We start from the raw sequence: 15,732 nt of genomic DNA, 5'->3' as shown, positions 1-15,732 counted from the left end.
CTAATCAAACTTCATAGCCTTCCTTTAGTATACAATAAACTTTATCACAGTTACTGATTGTGGGTTTTAGACAATAAAGAAAATCCAAATTCAAACCAAACCTTGTTGAATTGACACGTTTCCAAGTGCTTTTATTAATCTGTGTTTTATTTCTTATATGTGTAATAAGTCAGTGTCTGAAGCATGTATGGTTGTTGCTGAAGAATAAAGTGTGAAAAAGCAATACATTAGGAAAAACTAGACAATTAAGATGTTACTAAATATCATTTTAGTCTGAAAAAATGGACACAATTAAGAATGTTAAAGGTTGAGACCTCTAACATTCTTAATTATGTCCATATAATTCTGTCCATAATAAAAGCTACTTGATTCAAGCTAGCAGCTATTTAGATTTCAAGCTTAGTAGCTAACAGTTAAGTTCAATCTGAGTTAGCTTGAACTTAGATTCAAGCTAACAGCTACTTAATTCAAGCTAACAATTACTTATAAGCAGCTTGAATCTAGAAATTTAAGCTCACAACTACTAAGATTCAAGCTAACACCCACTCAAAGATGTTGACAGTTACTCAGTCAAGCTAACGGTTAGTGAGACTGGAGCTACTCAGAGTCAAGGTAGCTGAATGTTTCTTCCTCAAAGTAATGGGTACATAGCAGATCTTTACCACAGGGCCTTGCTTTGCTAGTCTTCATCAATATTTACTTTCTAAATAATTCTAATTGGGATGTTTTTGACGCCGTTTACTCTTCTGCTTACATTTGAAGCTTAACAGAAACAGAGTGAGGACAACGTGGGCAGATGTGGATGAAAAATAACTGATTAAAACCTGCTTTGTTTTTGTGGTTTCTAGCAACAAACGCCTGAGTGGGCGTGTGCAGAGAGTGCAATATTTTGATTATTGTTTGTACAACCCACATATATGACACCACAAACTCAGTTTTTATTAATCTCTACTTTCAACACCATTAAAAAAATATTTCCACTGATTCTAGAGAAGCTTAACTGAGCAGAAAATCTCTATTTTGTAAAATATCCAGAATAGTTGAGATACGGCCTTAAATCAAATGAGGTAATCTGAATTAAGTGTGAAAATTGAGAACAAATTGAAGGAGACATGATTTTATTTTGCAATAAAACATAAAAGTCTTTATTTTACGTGAAACATGGAGAAATTATATATGACCTTTCTATAAAACAGAAATATAACACTTGGTTTAATGGCTCTGCTCTGATTTATTCAGAGAACATGACCCATTTTGGACTGCATTCAACCCAGTTTTATTGTCTTAAAATGACATTCTTTAACTTCAGTATAAAACTATGAAAATAAAATGCCAAATTAGTTTTGGCTGTATGTTAGAATTGCAGCTTTTGCACAGGTACAACATAGATAACTAATACTAAGCCGTTCATGAATTCACATTGTATATTTCTCTCTGTAGAATCAGCTTTTTTTTTTTTTACACTGCTTCCATGACCTTTTTCCTTCCTAAAGTCTTTTTCTGGACGGGAGCCGTGATGCTTCTGGCTTTCTTCATCTGGTACACCACCTCAGCTGCTTCGTCCGACAGAGACTGCTCCAAAATAAGGGAACAAATGTGCATTTATGGGATATTTAAACTGCAAGATTGTAAAACGTTTGCTTTTTGTTACAAAGAATTAACAGTTTTCTTATAATCTTTTAATCTACATGCTATCAGGCGCCACTAAATTTCACAGCATTTAATATCTTAATCAGTCAAACTTAACATGTTTGGCATGTTTTCTCTTCACAGTTTAACTTTTTTTTATGGCTAAAACTAAAAGTTTAGTAAATGAAAGGCACCTGAGAGTCTGCTTTCATGTTGCCACAAATTGTCGTCATGGTTTCCATCCAGTTGCCATAGATACTCTCTTCCTTTTGGATTGGCCTCAACCTACTGCAGTGGAGACAGAAAATAATCAATACACATAAAAAAACACGCTTAAACCAAGCGATTAAAATTAACCACTTTTTTTTTTAAATCTAACTTTAGCATTTTAAAATGAATGGATTTATTCCCACACAAGTCAATAAGCTTTCTGATGGGATTCAAAGTCGTCTTCTTCTTCTCCTTCTTCTTCTTCTTCTTTTTCTTCTTCTTCTTCTTCTTCTTCTTCTTCTTCTTCTCTTTTTTCTTGAAGGCATTTCACCTCAAATTCAAAAGGCTTCTTCAGTCCTGAACATGGTTGGAACTGATAAAAATAATAAGTTGCAATCATAGTAATAGCCGCTGGAAACGTAACAAATGTTGTAACTTTGGTCCCTAATCAAACAGAGTCTACCAGCCTATCAGATGTCTGGTAAACATGTAGTGAGATGTGTAGTGACAGCACTTGGAAAAATTCAAAATTTGATGGACTGATGTGAAAACTCTCAGCAAGATTCAATGGTTTTGATGGAAAGTGACGCTACTCAGATCTCAGAGAGGAAGTAGTTTCCTCACTGCTTCCTGTCTGGCAGGGTTGGTGGTACCTGATGTGATGGAGCAGGTCTTGTTGAGCTGCCAGCTGCCTCTGTGCTTCAGTCACGCGGCCCTCCATGGTTAAACCAGCGCAGAGCTGAGCGCAGTGGACGGCCAGCACCGCCGTGTTGAGTCTTCCCAGGAGAATCTGACTTTAGACAAAACCGACCAATTGAAGTCAGTATCAAAGAATCTAAAACACAAGCCAGTTTGGTGTATTGGGTGATACTGGGAATAAGCTGTGGTTTTGTTTTTAACCTGCTGGTGGCCACTGGCCGTTGTTCGGTGATGATGCGGGTGACTTTCTGCTGGTCTCTGGTCTTGAAGCTGAGCTGCAGCTGGAATGGAAGCGTGTTCCTCTGGAGACAATCTGGTAACCAAACAGCATCTCTTAGCAAAACACAACTTGGAGATATTCTTTTTTGTTTCTGCGCTAACAGTTCTTTTATTTCTGACTAACTCACAGTCCATGCAATCTGGTTTCACAGCAAACTGGAAGGTGATCTCCAGTCCCTTTGTTACGTTTCCGATCTCTCTCACCAGTTTGTGATTGTTCTCCTCCTCATATGGGAAATATCTACAGGGAGAAGAAATGGTTCAGTTGTCAGAACTATTTCATATATCAATACACCAATCAGCCATAACATTTTGACCAGCTATCAAGAATTAGAGGTCCAAAATATTGATAATATCAATACCAAGTTGAGCTTGATAATTTAGATTCAGATTCCCTCTTGAAATTTTATTTTTGAGTGTTTTTTGTGTGTGTTTGATTTCAGTCTCCACTCACACTCCATGAGGAGCAAGCAGGGTTGCAGTGACACTTGTTGCCAACACGTTGTCTTCAGAAATGGACTGGATCTCTGTCGCCATGGTGCCGATGCTAACAATGTTCACCTGAGGGGTGCAAAACATTTAAGAGTTTAAAATGTATTTTTATGAAGCCTTCTCAATGGCAGTGCAGGTTTTATGTCTCTGGATGAGTTGTGATCAGTGGTGGGACTCGATTAAATTAAATATTCATGCTAGTAAATAAGCTGCCTAACTACTGCTTGTGACCAGCTTCCTGTGGTTTAAATGTAAAGCAGGGGTACTTTGTTCTTCTTTAGACATTTTAATAAATTAATATGTGTGTCTTTATGCCAAAGTAAAAAGTTAAATGAGTTTTATTTTGTCTCACCCTTCCTCCGGTCACATCAGCCATTCTCCCAATGCCAGCCAGGCAGCAGTCTGTCCCTTTAAAGGACATTACTGAGATTATGACTCTGGAAAAACAAGAAATTGTTTATTTATCCTTAAGAATTCAACAAAAACATTCAAGCATGGAGTTAATGGGGGAGGTTAGTGTGTGTGTTTGTTTCCTGACCCTTTCTCTACCGCCTGCAGAGCCAGCTCTCTGTAGAAATACAGAGCCTCTGCATAAGAGGACTGAGCTTGCTCCATGTCACCGAGTCCGATGTTGGCTCTGCCATCAGTGCACAAAATGACCTGCAACACACGTTGAAATAAAGCCGTCACACAACTGCTCAGGGCTGCAAAACAACTGAATTAAACACACAACTTCTCAGATAAAATTACACAGCAGAACCTTAATTTTTAGCATAAGATCTGGCTAATGTAAGTTTTGTTTTAAAGGGGCAGTATTATGTATTTTCCAGGCTCATAGTGCCATTTTATACCAATAAAGAGGTAGCTATGTTATGTTCAGGCATTATAAAAATACTATGTATATCAAAAATGAAATTTCACTTGAAATTGGGCCTCTGTCTCTTTAAGAAACTCCTCCTCTTTCTGAAACTTTACCTTCAGGAAGTCACCACAACATTGCTCCATTATTAACCCTTTGGTGACGTTTTTATCAGCGTTTCACTGAGAAGTAGCTCGTATAACAGGAGCTATGTCCACCCAGGCGTTTAGCACAGCTGAATGGTTTCCATGGAGATTAAAGGATTTCTCAAACATATATCAAAAAATCAAGGCAACACTCCATGTATGTTTTTGATGTGGGAATAACATTATAACATAATGTAAATTTTTAAAAAGTAAATTTTAAGTGATATGTAAAAAGAGTTTCTGATCGCCCCCTGCTGGGAGGTTTAGTATTTTATGTGTTTGGCTGATTTTCAGGGAATTCTCAGTTTTTAGAAATGTCGATGTTGGCTGGAGTTATTCCTCACTCACCTTGGAGCCGGGGTATTTTGATGCTAAAGCTACTGCAGCTAACGCTGCCGGACCGAGAGCTGTTGCTCCATTTTCCCTTAACCTGAAAGATACGGAAATATAAAACACCGGTAGTGTTTCTGTGTTTGTACACCATTTAACTTTAGAAGACAATAAGTTGTATCTGTTTACTTTTTTGACTGAATTTCTTACTCTTTGACTCTCTGGGTGAGATGTTGGTATGTCTCAGCGATGCAGTGAGGGACGCTGTAGCCCAAAGCCTGTTTCCAGATGTGTTCGTAGTCAACCAGCGCCCAGTCCTTGATGGTGAGCGGAGTCCGACTGCCATCCCCGTAGATAACAACCTGAAGGACAGGCAGCAGAAAACTTAACCAAACAAAATCACATTTCATCTTTAAATGCTTCATTTTCAAAGGTTTTATTTGACTTTGGACCTTATTGACCACACATTCTGAGTCAACAACGGCTTATTGCAAAAGCTGTTCACACAACTGTTCGATAATAATGAGGACCTAGTTATATGACGGAGGCATCCAATAGAAATCCAATTATTAAAGAAAAAGCAGGAAAATATCTGAAATACAGAAATTAAATGTCAAGATGTAGAGAAAGTTAATATGAAATTATACCTCTATTAGTTTCCTCTAGATAACCCAAATCATCGGCTTCTGGTGGGCAGCTGACTCTCCAAGGTCAACCAATAACTTTAATCCTTAGCTTGATTGGGGACCAAAATTGCAATGTTGTTATATTTCCTACTGTCACACTACACTGTCAAACGATCCAAACAAAAATAAACAACAGTTCCCTTCCTCACCTGTGGGGGCGCTGCACCAAGAACCACTGAAGGAAACGACACAAAAGCCTCAGACCAGTGCAACTTTCTTTTTCACAAAATATAAACGAAAACGGAGTAGCATTAGATTTTAGCAGTTATAGGGTTTCTCTTTCGTCTCTGGTAAAAAAAAAAAAACACAAGCCATTTTTCCCTGTAGCGCTAGACTCACATGTTTATTTTGGCTTTATTTACCCAGAATGCCCTGTGTTGTAGTTTGCATCCTACTTTTGGAGCAGTCTCTGGCCTGATTGTGTTCACATATGCATTCAAACCCCAACCAGAGTTCACTTCAACTGACCTGAGACCGAGGTTTGAAGGCAGACCAGAGTTTGATTACGCATTCATACCTCTTCAAATGAACTGGACTTTTTAGATAAAGTTTGACTGAAATGGACTAAACGGGATTGGTGTGAATGCATCCTAAAAGACGACTCATATGAACGATCTGGCTCAAACATGACCGGCCCATCAGTCCTACCTCATCATTAAAGGTGACGAGGGCCACCCTACGGTGCGGCGTCTGCTGCAGCGTGAACGTTAGCGTCTTCTGAAGAGCATCCTGGATTCCCTGTCGGACAACAACAAATCGCCAAGTAATCCACAATCAACAGATTTCACACAGGGTTTAATTTAATCATCAACAACAAATTAATGTCTCACCTCTAGTCTGGATATGTGAAGCGTTGGGCCGCTGTCTGAAGTCACCTAACGAGAAATCATAGAGAAGTGATTGTACGTGAGACTGTGACCTTTTTGTGGTTTAATGGGGTCAAACTTGTGTAGGTGTTTCTACTTGCAGCTCTTTCTCTTTTTACTTGAAACAACAAAACGACCATCTTGCAAATGCATGAAACATGGAGGTATGCTTACAATGCCCTTTCAGAAGTCATTTTTCTAACAAAACAAGAAGACTTCAGAAGAGAGCAGCCAAATAGAGCGTTCTGATTGAATCTAATGGAGACGTATTCGTGAAACCGAAAGCAGAGATCGTATCTGTTGTGAAAGCTGAATCTTTGTTGTGGGAGTGACATCTGTGCTTTAAGTGCTTCTCATCAGTGTCACGTACTGCCGTTTAGTCTGCTGTTATCAGAGCTGGAACACCAGATTTTTATCACTTGTGGTTTGTGTTCTTAGTATTTCTACAGATCGTTTACATTTCTTTTTATTGGAGATGCTGAACATGCAGATCTTTTAGCTGTTTGCTCTCAAGTCGCTCCTAAATTCAGTTGGTTGAGGTTCAGCTAGTAAATAAAGACGTAGCATAAAGGTAGACTGTATTTTAAAGTATAACTAACCTTTCTGTAAAAGTGTAACTTTGGCAAATTTTGAAAAAAAATTGACCCTGAGGGGCGTGGCCAAGTATGGGGGTTAGCAGAGCGGTCAGCAGTGGTGAGGTCAATTTATCCATGTTGTTATTTTTATGAACTTTTCTGACCCCTCTAGTGACTTTTTTTTTTTTTTCAAAAAACCAACTAGTGATAAATCTAGTGACTTTCTTTTTTGGTGTATTTGGAAATTTTATGGCGACAACGCTCCTCTATACTATCTCCTGACTTGGTTGTGTGTCTGTGTGAGATGGTTTTACACCCAAACATGGGGCTGTGCCGAAGTTATATCAAACTGTAATCCATAGGAAATTCCAACTAATTAGGCAAAAATATGGCAGAGCTAAATAAATGTTCATGAAAATGTCAAAATTTGCACAGAAACATAAAGATGGAAGCCGAAGTAACCCACTTAGTTTACTAACAAAAAACAATTTGCACTTTTTTTGCTTCCATGAACATAGTTCACGGGCGATAAAAAAAACTGTTCATTACAGTTTTTGCACAAAATCATTCTTAGAGATGTTAGTCTCTTTTGAGCAAGTGGCTTATAGATGTCTAGTCAACAACAAAACACTTGTACATTGTACAGCATATACAGAGTAAAACCAGCTGACCAAACATGCCGGGCTTCACTGAGGTTGCTAGGTAACAGGCTGGGCTTCACTGAGGTTGCTAGGTAACAGGCTGGGNGGTTGCTAGGTAACAGGCTGGGCTTCACTGAGGTTGCTAGGTAACAGGCTGGGTTTCACTGGGGTTGCTAGGTAACAGGCTGGGCTCCACTGGGGTTGCTAGGTAACAGGCTGGGCTCCACTGGGGTTGCTAGGTAACGGTGCGGTGCCTGCTGATTTGTGACGTTACATTCCGTAGGTTTTTGAAACTACTCATTTTCCAGACACCAACAAACTTTAACTTATTGCCAGAAACCATTTGCATGTTTTTTTTAAGCACTTGGCTCTTGCGCTGTTTTTAGAGGCAGTAGAGAATCAAATGGAAGCATAAAAACATACATAATTAGTATTTTGCATAATGCATCTCGTTTAAATTTTTTGTTTTACACACACCTCTGTTGTGACCGTCATGCTGCCAGAAATGTCCACACAGAAAACAACCATCGTGTCCTCCAGGTTCTGGTAGTCGTCTTCGCTCATTCTCGGCAGGTAAAGGTCGTCAGTGCGCACACCCGCACGCTGACCGATGCACACCTGGGCCAAACTTTCGTCTACACCGTTTTCATACCCACAGAACTCGCATACCCACAACTGCAAAACAGAGGAGCAATTTAACGTGCTAATGTGAGTTCTTACAGGGAGGATGGTCTTTAACTGGAGAAATAAAACAAAAACCAGGTTATATTGCCATGAAATAATATTTACCTTCTTCCATACTGAGCTGAGACATGACAGCGCAGCACTACATTTCCCACAAATCACCGGGTTCTGGAAGGTCTCCAGACCTACATCTGCAAAACAGACATAGGATAAACTAATGGGAAAATGATAAACTTTGATTTGTGTGTGTGTGTGTGTGTGCGTGTGCGTGTGTGTGTGTGTGTCCTGACCTTGGCTCATGTCAGCCAGTTTTCCAAGACCAAGTGAGATGACGTTGATGTTGACCTTAAAACGATTTTCTTCTTCCAGCAAATCAACTGAAAGAAGCAGAAGAAATCGGTTGGAAAAACAATTACATTTCAGACAGATTTAATCTTTAAGAGTTTGACTGAGGGTCTCTTACGTCTGGGAGGAACCGGAGGAGGGAGAGAGAGAGGAGTGACAGGAAGTTGAGAGGAGAGTAAAGGCATATTGGGAAGGGAAGTGGGTCGAGGTTTTCTCAGGCGGCGAGGAGGCAGCGGCGGAGGAAGTGGACCTGAGATATGCATAAAAAAACGGCTTATTTTCTCAATTTATTATGTACAGAAACAGTCTTTTAGCTACAGAGATGCCTTGATACAGCAGATTTCCACACATTCTTCTCTTGAGGACAGTAAATTTGATCTCATGTTGTGCAAATATGATGAAAAACATCGTTTGCATGACAGTTAAGTGCAGTCAGCATTTCCAGTGTGTACAACTTGGTACATTGTAAGGTTTTTTTCTGTTTTTAACATTATATATCAAGTGGTCATGTTAACAGAATATTTTCACATATTTCTTAAATAAATGAAAATAGACAGATGGAGGCCATCTGTCTTTTTGACAGCTTGTTGAAGAGGTATGGAGGCTTTGGAGCGCGTTAATTACTGGTGTGAGATTGTTTTCCCGCTGAAGTGAGAGCTTACAGGATCAGAAATCCCCTTCTGATCTTCTAATCACTTCAATTGGAGAAATGTTCCCCGATTTCCAAACTTTGGTTGAAGTGGCGCCTGTAATTCCATTGTCCAGTGTGGAGAAAATGGAGGATTCATCTTTGCGCACATGTAGGTGCACAACTCAGGTGTGCCTCATTTTTTATACCATCTTTTCTTTGTTTTTAGGTTTTTTGCTATGCATTTTTAACTTGATCTGAAATTGCCAATTTGAACTTTAAACTCTTTGTTTCCTTCTCATGTTTTTTTAACATTGCAACTACATCTGTGCTTCTTACAGTGTATTTTTATTGTTTTTTGTTACACTGTTAAATAATTTCTTATTTTTGGTATTTTCTGGTTTCCTTCTTAATTTCTTTCTTGTTTTAACACATTTTGCTTGACTTTTTCCACATGCATCAAAATTACTCTGACATCACAGATTTTCCACTTGTTGAGTTGCAACCTGCACAGCTAGTCTTTCTCTTCTCTTGCTTTTGCAGGCATGCCCACACACACACACACACACACACACACACACACACACACACACACACACACACGGGCATGCACACACACACACACACACACACGGGCATGGAGGTTTCTTCTTTAATATGCTTTCCTGTTATCTCGCTGCAATACTCTGGAGAATAAAAACGTTCACTTGAGAGAGAAAAACAACTGAAGCGCTGGACTTGGAAAATGTTGAGTTTTTGCTCAAGTGTGTGAGAAAGTTACCTGTTTGTAGAATCGTACTGTTTTCATAGTCGGGTCCAAACTCAGAATTACCTGCTGTTAGAGAGAAAATGATTGTGTAAATTAAAAATATGTAAAGGTTTGATGAATTCAGCAGAACAAACAGCTGTATCAGCTTTAAGGTGTTTGGTCACGTTTTGGTTTTAGCTATTTAAAATTTGCTAAAGGTTTGAAGACAAACTTTTGTTTGAATCGTCTGATAAAACGTTCCTCAGGTTTGAGGGAATGGGCTGGTCTGGGATGGGCATTTATCAGATCGTTTATCCTTTGATGTGATACAATTTCCTGTAAGAGTTTAGATTGATCGTTTTTTCTTCTGGTTTCAAAGGCATCAATAAATATCAGTAAATTTGGAAAATACAGTTAAATAAAGAATGTGTGTGCAGCTTAGTGATATAAATCACGTTTTTCTAGATGACTTGCATTTGTCACATAAAAATGAAGTAACACATAGTGTATCATCATTCTGTTTATCACAATAGTCCTATAAAATATCGTGATATATTTCTGAGTCCATGTTGCCCATTGCTACTCACCCGATCCATCTGGGCCCCAGTTACATACAACATGGCTGCAAGCAAACTCCATCTGGGAACCACAAAGACGGGCAGAAATCTTTAAAATTAAAATTACAACCAGAGAAAGAGGTTCGAATGTCTGTGGAAGAGAACAATAAGCCACAACAACAATCTGAAAATGACAGCTCAGCTTCCTGGAGTTGCCCTCACGCCGTCACCGCAGCATCTGGGTTGACGATCCTGTTATTTTTCGAGCTAACAGGTGGCTGAGTAAAACCATGAAAGCAAACATTTCCTCACTTCCTGTGTGAACAACGGTGAGGGTGAAGAGAACAAGGCGCTGCTCTAACGAGGGTTTAAATCATCATTGATGAGGCGAGTTGCTCTGCCGAAAACAAGAACATGACACAGAAACAGATGGGATTTAACCAGCAGCGCGCGTCTCCAACCACAACACAGTGACCAGAGCTCTGCAGGAAATACTTTACTCTCAGGAGAGTTTTTACTTTGACCTGAGTCATTTTATTATGAAGTATTTTTACTCTTACTTGAATGAAATTTCTGGATGTTTTTACCCACTGAATGAAAAACAAACATGTTTGAACCAGAAATTCACCAGACAGAGACACACCTAGAGTTTCTGTTAAAGTTTCATCAGGTTTTTATTGAAAGAATAAATAATAAATAAATTATTTTATTTTGTACTTGTATGAATTATTGTCATTTTAGTTCTTAAAATACCAAAATTTCCACTTTACATTACATTTTGCTCTGTCTGATGATGTAATTTTTAAATATTAAATGATTGATAATTTGATCAGTTACTCAGTATTCGAGTAGATTTTTTACCAAATACTTTTTTACTCTTACTTGAGTAAAATCTTTTGGCTACTCTGCCCACCTCTGCCAATTTCAGAATTTAATTCACAAAAGATTAAACACACATTAAATATTGAACTTCAACTTGCCATGTAGCCAACATTTTCATTGATTTTGTTTTGGTCCCTGACAACCGCAAATCAAAAATAGTAAAAATTTGGCCAGAAAAATGGAAAACATTTGATGATTGGAAATTGTTTGAAGCCCTTTTTATGTTTTAGATCTTTAATGATGTGCAGACTTTTGGAAAGATGTTGTTCATTGAGCAGTTAGAAAAAAATCTCAATAAGCTAATTGTAACATTTTTAATTTAATGAATTTTGTGGCCTTCCAGTAGGTTCAATTTACCAATTTTGGCAAATTTAACAAACTGTCTCAGGTTTTTTGCAGCCTCCAGCAACTTTTCTTCAGCTTTGCTTTGCATCCCCACAGGATGACGCTGCCACCGCCATGTTCCATGTAAGTTGAGTCACACAGTCAACCAGAAAGTCTCTTAAACCCAGACCTGCCTCTTTTCTCATTGAAGAAAAAGCACCGTCATGGCGTGATGCTGCCGCCACCATGTTTTACCAACAGGGTTATGTGTAGAGATAACTTTACAAACATTTGGTAACATTTTATTTGAAGGGGGGTGAATAAGACTGTCATGACACTGTCATAAACATGACATAACACATGTCATGAACATGAATAAGCCTTCATGAATATTTATGACTGTTGTCATAGTCATTCGGTAAATTATGACACTTAATACAAAGTTGACATTATTCAAAATGTCTTTGTTATGACAACTTGACATTAACCAAGAAATCATTACTGTTTAAAATTTACCTTTAATAACATAAAGTTACCTAATTTTTAAAGTGCAATCAGTAATACTTTTATAACAAATTTATATCAGTAATGATTTCTTGGTTAATGTCAAGTTGTCATAACAAAGACATTTTGAATAATGTCAACTTTGTATTAAAAGTGTCATAATTTACCGAATGACGCTTTATGACAACAGTCATAAATATTCATGAAGGCTTATTCATGTTCATGACAGGTGTTATGTCATGTTTATGACGGTGTCATGACAGTCTTATTCACCCCCCTTCAAATAAAGTGTTACCAAACATTTTCATGTATCTGCTTTATTGTTAAGTAGATGGAATACTTCTGGAAGCCTCTATATATTATAAACATTGCTTTTCATTAACAGTCCATTTTCATTTTATGCTCATTTGTGACGCCTGCTGCCTATTTCAGTAGAAAATGACAAGAGGTACGGGAAACCATGCATGTTTTTTGGATGACAGAAGAATATCCATCTGTAAATATGTGTTGTTTGCTTCGTATTCAAATGAAAATGTGTAACAACTCAGATCTGTTTAGTACGATGTCCACCGTTATTTCCTCTTAACGTTACTGTGGGAACTGTTATGCTAATTCTTCTGAGGGGAAAGTAAGAGACTGAAAACCACAACGTACCTACTGTAGCATTTGTCATAAAGAAGCATCTCATCTTCACATCACCTAAGTTTGTCAAAGTTTAACAGAGAGAAGTGCTGCGCTTGACAATTCACTTCCTGAGTCTGGAAGCTGGCCTAAAGTCATCAAATAATTCAAATGTACCTATTTTACATTAAATAGCTTAAAATAGGCTCCCAAGCACCATATTATGACAACTAAAACATTACTCAGAATGTATGTGTTCAGTGCTGTGGAGACTTAAGTTTCATTTTTAGACATCGGAAACTGCTAGCAGCTGCACGTTAGCATAAAAACTGAAAACATTTAAATATGTCTGGCCCTTTTTTGTTTTTTACTGAGAATGTCTGAAACATCTAGATGAAGAATAATTCACAATCATCAAACTGTTGTTCTTTCTTAAGGTGAAAATGTCCTGTACATTTTGTTCTTGGTACAGCAGCTAGGCTAACATGGGTTAGCATGTGTTAGCATGACTCATATAGTGTTGTTTATCAGAAATTGGTTCCTTTTATTACAGTAACCACTTTTAGCTTTGGTTGTATTTCTCAGATAATTTGGACTCTTAACCTCATTAATTTACAACATGTAGCATGAACGCTAGCTGACTCAAATTTAGGCAAAATGCAGCTAACCTAGAATTAGCTTCAAAATTACTCCTATTTTTATCATAAGTTAATGTTCTCTCAAAAAGACTTTCACTGAAAATGTTTCTTAAAAACCCCTAAAATAATGTTTTATATCATACATTTACGTATATATATTTTTAGATCTGTTTTATTTTATAATTGTTTTCTATTTAGAACTATTTAGACTCCCTTTAAGTTTTTCCTTTTTTTTACATAGTAAACCTCACTGTATTTTATTGGGATTTTATGTGACAGACTGACACAAAGAATTAAACAATTGTGAAGCAGAAGAAAAATTATGTATATTTTTTACATTTTTATGAATATAAGTCTGAAATGGTGCTGCAGATTTTTAATTAGCTCCTCGTTACCCCGATATAAATGCCTTCAAATGTTAACTAATCAGTAATCGGAGCCCATCTGTCGGTAAATAAACCCTAACCCTATGGAGACAATATCGCGAAACGAAACTATACTAGTCGTCATCGTAAAACAGGAGTAAGACGCAATTACAGCCCCACCAAAACATGGTCGCCTGTCAAAACTTTAGCAATAGCAAGAGGATGCAATAATAAAAAACAAATCACACCAAGAGATACAATTTGATAGGGATGATAGATGTAAGGAAAAAATTAATTAATGCATCAAGAAGATCGACGATCATGACTCAGGTTTCTAGCCTTTCATCTTATCGCAAATTTTGGATTGTTTGTTTGATTAATGTCGCGGCAGCACTTAGATTTAGCTCTGTTCTGGTGTTTTTCTCTGTAAAACGATTTATCTGGTTCTGGTTCGTTGAATTTAAGCTTCTAATGAGCCAAAATATTTACAGTTTGACTCCCTGATTTCATGCGGAAGTGTAGCGCTGCCGTCCAAGTGACGCGGTTTAACATGAAAACTTTGTCCTCGCATTGTATTTTTCATGTTATAACAATATAATTTTCACATTTGAACAATATGTCATCACCGTTGCACATATTCTTCTGGTTATAACAAAAAACATTTCATGCTGTATGAATTTTGTCTAAAAAACATCGTTGAACGTAATATCTCTGTTTTCTTTTGCCTGGTTGGCAGCTCCATTCTGATTTGCTGGAATAATCTTAATTCATGTCCATATTAAATAGGATTTTTGCAAAACAGTTAATTGACATAACCATTTGAAACCATCCTTTTGGCTCATTGTTGGTGGTTTAAAGTCAGAAACCTTTGGTGACTTTTAGTGCCTGAGTCTTTTTTCCGGCCTTCCTTTTAAATCGCACACATCATCATCATCATCATCATCATCCTTTCTTAGATTTAAAAACGTACTCAAGCCATCCTTATGAGGCTTAAGGAGAGAAAATACACATTTTAAGGATTTTTTTCACTTTTTATGTAAATATCCAATTAAAAAAAATATTTTGATCAGTCAGATGAACCTCTTTCTGTTGGTTAGATTCAAATATTGTGGACATTTCAGTTAGTTTAAAAGACCCAGATTAACATCATGGCTCAGAAATTGCTTAAAAGTTCCACATAAACCTGAAGATGAAGCAGAGATGTTGGGTTACGGTGGTTTATCAGAGCGACGGCTCACACAGAGCGAGGAGAGACTCACCTTTGTCGTGGTCTGCGTGCAGCGAGGAGGAGCGCAGTCTGTTGAACTGACAGCCTTTCTGTCATGCAGCAGGCTGGTGGAGTGCATGAGTGGGAGTGCTCAGTGTGGGGAGCAGGAAGTCGGTGAACGGGTGGAGGTTCAGAGAAACGCCAAGAAATGAAAGTTAAAAGGAAGAGGAGAGCAAAGACAGAAGAAGACAAGTTTTATCGACAGGTTTACTGAAGAGAGGACTGTTTAGTTTTAATCTATCAGTTTCTGATGTTTTCTCAGCTGTTGACTGATTTCCTATGTAAAAAAAAACAAAAACAACCTCACTGCATCTCAGCGTGGCTCAAACAGCCGTGAACGTTTCACATTTTTACACGTTGCAACCATAAAACCTCAGTGTGTTTTGTTGCCATTTTACAAGATAAACAAAGACGCAGATAGTTGTGAAGTAAAAGTTTTGTACTTTTACTTAAAACAACAAAACCTTTTCAACATTTGACATTTAGCATAAAACTAATCCTGCACTTTAGGTCGCATATTTAATCCATAGCATAAAACATGGTGGTGTCGGCATAATGCTGTGGGACTGCTTTCCTTTGACATTCTCAGGGAAACAAGATGGCCCTAAACACACAAACTGAGTTGGATTGGGTTAGATTAAAGCATATGAAGGTGTTAAAATGTCCTAGTCAAAGGCCCGACATAAATCTTGTTGAAAAACTGCAAAGACTTGAAATATCTGTTTACAGACAAGGTCCTTTACAGAGGCTTTTCTGG

The 15,732-nt window shown here is 37.8% G+C and overlaps 1 protein-coding gene across 3 annotated transcripts; it reads right to left on the bottom strand.

Moving 5' to 3' along the window:
* Positions 1-1,372: 1,372 nt before the first annotated feature.
* LOC103156772 (circularly permutated Ras protein 1) lies at positions 1,373-15,648 on the bottom strand. 3 transcript variants are annotated; one of them, XM_016664616.1, is made up of 19 exons: positions 14,968-15,648; positions 10,405-10,483; positions 9,851-9,904; positions 8,560-8,691; positions 8,387-8,473; positions 8,202-8,287; positions 7,890-8,087; positions 6,161-6,205; positions 5,979-6,068; positions 4,855-5,006; positions 4,663-4,744; positions 3,848-3,969; positions 3,662-3,746; positions 3,272-3,378; positions 2,946-3,058; positions 2,740-2,851; positions 2,493-2,633; positions 1,824-1,917; positions 1,373-1,572 (listed from the first exon to the last, which is right to left on the bottom strand). In XM_016664616.1, exons 1-19 carry the CDS (start codon positions 15,052-15,054, stop codon positions 1,459-1,461), a joined length of 1,980 nt encoding a protein of 659 aa, XP_016520102.1. In that variant the 5' UTR covers positions 15,055-15,648; the 3' UTR covers positions 1,373-1,458. The 3 variants fall into 3 exon arrangements, 2 of the variants coding, with proteins under 2 accessions (XP_016520102.1, XP_007578997.1); XM_007578935.2 differs by having other exon boundaries at positions 10,405-10,456; XR_001659785.1 differs by lacking the exon at positions 1,373-1,572 and having other exon boundaries at positions 1,831-1,917; positions 2,493-2,629.
* Positions 15,649-15,732: the final 84 nt, after the last annotated feature.

Source organism: Poecilia formosa, unplaced genomic scaffold (assembly GCF_000485575.1).
Source record: "Poecilia formosa unplaced genomic scaffold, Poecilia_formosa-5.1.2 Scaffold499, whole genome shotgun sequence".
Taxonomy (NCBI): domain Eukaryota; kingdom Metazoa; phylum Chordata; class Actinopteri; order Cyprinodontiformes; family Poeciliidae; genus Poecilia; species Poecilia formosa.
This window is presented reverse-complemented; position numbering and strand designations above follow the sequence as displayed.

Bases quoted from the DNA above. Each gene is read 5' to 3' on its own strand.
- LOC103156772 (XM_016664616.1), bottom strand. From the start codon at position 15,054: ATGCACTCCACCAGCCTGCTGCATGACAGAAAGGCTGTCAGTTCAACA. The intron at 3,059-3,271 runs GTGAGTGGAGAC...TTCTCCCTGTAG, and splicing joins CTGCTTGCTCCTCATGGAGT to ATATTTCCCATATGAGGAGG. The intron at 1,573-1,823 runs GTGCCTTTCATT...ATTTTGGAGCAG, and splicing joins ACATGAAAGCAGACTCTCAG to TCTCTGTCGGACGAAGCAGC.